This window comes from Mandrillus leucophaeus, unplaced genomic scaffold (genome assembly GCF_000951045.1).
Source record: "Mandrillus leucophaeus isolate KB7577 unplaced genomic scaffold, Mleu.le_1.0 Scaffold7, whole genome shotgun sequence".
In the NCBI taxonomy this organism is placed as follows: domain Eukaryota; kingdom Metazoa; phylum Chordata; class Mammalia; order Primates; family Cercopithecidae; genus Mandrillus; species Mandrillus leucophaeus.
Window position 1 is genome coordinate 2,601,218 of NW_012107585.1, and position 1,920 is coordinate 2,603,137.

At 47.3% G+C, this 1,920-nt stretch overlaps 1 protein-coding gene across 1 annotated transcript in view; it reads right to left on the bottom strand.

The window, feature by feature from the left end:
- Positions 1-1,920, bottom strand: part of KSR2 (kinase suppressor of ras 2) — a 523,630-nt gene that overhangs the window by 87,191 nt on the left and 434,519 nt on the right. Inside the window, exon 8 of the mRNA XM_011964399.1 lies at positions 1,078-1,143. Coding sequence (XP_011819789.1) covers positions 1,078-1,143 — 66 coding nt within the window. The remainder of the gene's footprint in view (positions 1-1,077; positions 1,144-1,920) is intronic.

The window sequence follows — 1,920 nt, forward strand, 5'->3', positions numbered from 1 at the left end:
TCTCCCGACCTCATGATCCACCTGCCTCGGCCTCCCAAAGTGCTGGGATTACAGGTGTGAGCCACCGCGCCCAGCCTCATAAGTCATGCATTTCTAACAAGCTCCCAGGCGATCCTAATGCTGCTGGTCCATGGACAACGCTTTGAATAGCAAGGATCTGGCCTATGGTGTGCAGTAGAACTTTCTGCAATCAATAAAACGTTCTATATTTGTACCAATATAAGCCCTAGAAATGTGGCTGGTGTGACTGAGTAATTAAATTTGTGTTTTTATTTGATTTTAATTAATCTAAATTTAAATAGTCAAATGTAGCTAGTAGCTACTGTATTAGGCAGCACAGGTCCAGAAAGTCCCTCAGGGATAAATTTCAATATGGATAATGGAGTTTGGGGGTGATCATCCCATTGGGCAAGGATCAGGGGAACTATTTTGAAAGCTGGACTACAAGAGTTCCCAAGACAGTGTCCCTTATAAGTAAGTCCTTGGCAGTCAGGGAAAAGCCTTTCCTTTCAGCCAGATTTGTCTTGCTTTTGCAGTGGAATCCTGGTAGTGGCTCTCCCAGGGCTGCTACTTCCTTGCCTGGATAGGTTGGCTCGAACACTCCTAGGGCCCCAGGAGACAGGACACAGATGGCCTAATCCAACAGGCCCAAGATGTACCCCTCCTCATACCTACTTTTGCAAGGCCAATTGATTAAATCTAGCGAACACACAATGGAAAAACACCCAGCCAGTGCTCTTTTTGGTGGGAAGAAAAGCAATGGGATTGGTAAACAGAAGAGGCTAGAAGTTAGCATAGGAGGCAGGATGAGAGAGCAGGGGTTAAGTGGGGAGACAAAAGGGGCTAAAGTGTCTGAGGGACCAGTAGAGGGGCAAGAAATAGAGAGAAGAGGCATAAGGGAGGATAAAGGAGACAGATGTCAGGAAGAATGGTGTTAGAGAGGAAGAAACCATGTGGGGAACTATGTGGGGATCAGGAGGTATTCAGAACCAACCCGAGTGGGACAGCTATGTGCGGGACCTGCAGGAGCCCCACCTCACCCCTACCCCTAGGGCAGTAAGTGTTAAATACTTACCTCCTCGGTGGATGATCAGAAGATGACAGGGTGGGGCTTCTTTGGTGCATTTGTTGTGGCACTTTAACCTGAGAAAGATAAAGAGAGAGAAAGATGGATAGGTGAATGGCTGAGTGAGTGGACAGGTGGGTGGGTGGGTGGATGGATGGATGGATGGATGGATGGATGGACGGGTGGATGGGTGGATGAGTGAATGAATGGATGGGTAGATGGATGGGGGATAGATAGGTGAGTAGATGAATGGGTGAATGGATTCACGGATGGATGGATGGGTAGTTGGATGCATAAATTGGTAGATGGATGGATGCATGGCTGGATGGATGAATGGGTGGATAGATTGATAGGTGGCTGAACAGATGGATGGATGGTAGATGGATGAGTGGATGAATAGATGGATAAATGGGTACATGGATGGACGGGTGGTTGGATGAGTGGGTGGATAGATGGGTAGATAGATGAATAGATGAATGGATGGGAGATGAATGAACAGATAGATTGATGGCTGATGTGTGGATAGATGGATAGATGGGGAAGTGAAGAGATAAATAAATGGATAGATGGGTGGGTGAGTGGGTGGATGGATGGATGGATGGTGGATGGGTAGGTAGATGGATAGGTGGATAGATGGGATGCCCCCAGTGGTCTGGAAAGCTCTGGGTGCTGTGGATACTAAGATGTGAGATGAGATGGGGCAGCTACTGCAAAGGCATATCCTTAGCAAACCAGGAAATTAACTCTGGAGACAGGCTTCTAGTATCCTACTCTCTCAGGTCAGTCTTGGGTGGTCCAACAGTGGATGGCAGCGGTTTTATTAGCATTGCCCACATGGACTTCATGTTTTAAAA